The 320-nt window shown below is 16.6% G+C and overlaps 1 protein-coding gene across 1 annotated transcript in view; it reads right to left on the bottom strand.

Moving 5' to 3' along the window:
* Window positions 1-267: 267 nt before the first annotated feature.
* LOC111786493 (xyloglucan galactosyltransferase XLT2-like) overlaps window positions 268-320 on the bottom strand; it is a 2,057-nt gene continuing 2,004 nt past the window's right edge. Inside the window, exon 2 of the mRNA XM_023666739.1 lies at window positions 268-299. Within this exon, the coding sequence (XP_023522507.1) occupies window positions 268-299 (32 nt within the window). The remainder of the gene's footprint in view (window positions 300-320) is intronic.

Raw genomic sequence — 320 nt, 5'->3', positions numbered from 1 at the left:
TAAATCAATTTTTTATGAGTTTTTCAAATAAATAATCTTTTTTTTATAAGTTTAATTCATTGATAAGTTTTCTAGAATTAATCTGTGTAATTTAATAATTATTTTTTATTATTTATTTTACAACCTCTCTTAAATATTTAAACTCAAAATTCAAACATATTTTTAAAATTAAATTATAAATTTAGTTGATTTTTAAAAAATACATAAATACATAATTTTATATATTAACATTCTACTTTTATTAATAATAAAAGTAGAATAAATTACCTAAACAAGAAAAGCAAATTCTCCAATTTGAGCTAGCAAAATGCCACATCAGC

The sequence above is a fragment of the Cucurbita pepo genome, unplaced genomic scaffold, assembly GCF_002806865.2.
Source record: "Cucurbita pepo subsp. pepo cultivar mu-cu-16 unplaced genomic scaffold, ASM280686v2 Cp4.1_scaffold001775, whole genome shotgun sequence".
Classification (NCBI taxonomy): domain Eukaryota; kingdom Viridiplantae; phylum Streptophyta; class Magnoliopsida; order Cucurbitales; family Cucurbitaceae; genus Cucurbita; species Cucurbita pepo.
The sequence above is the reverse complement of the archived record's forward strand: the minus strand, read 5'-3'. Positions and strand labels throughout refer to the sequence as shown.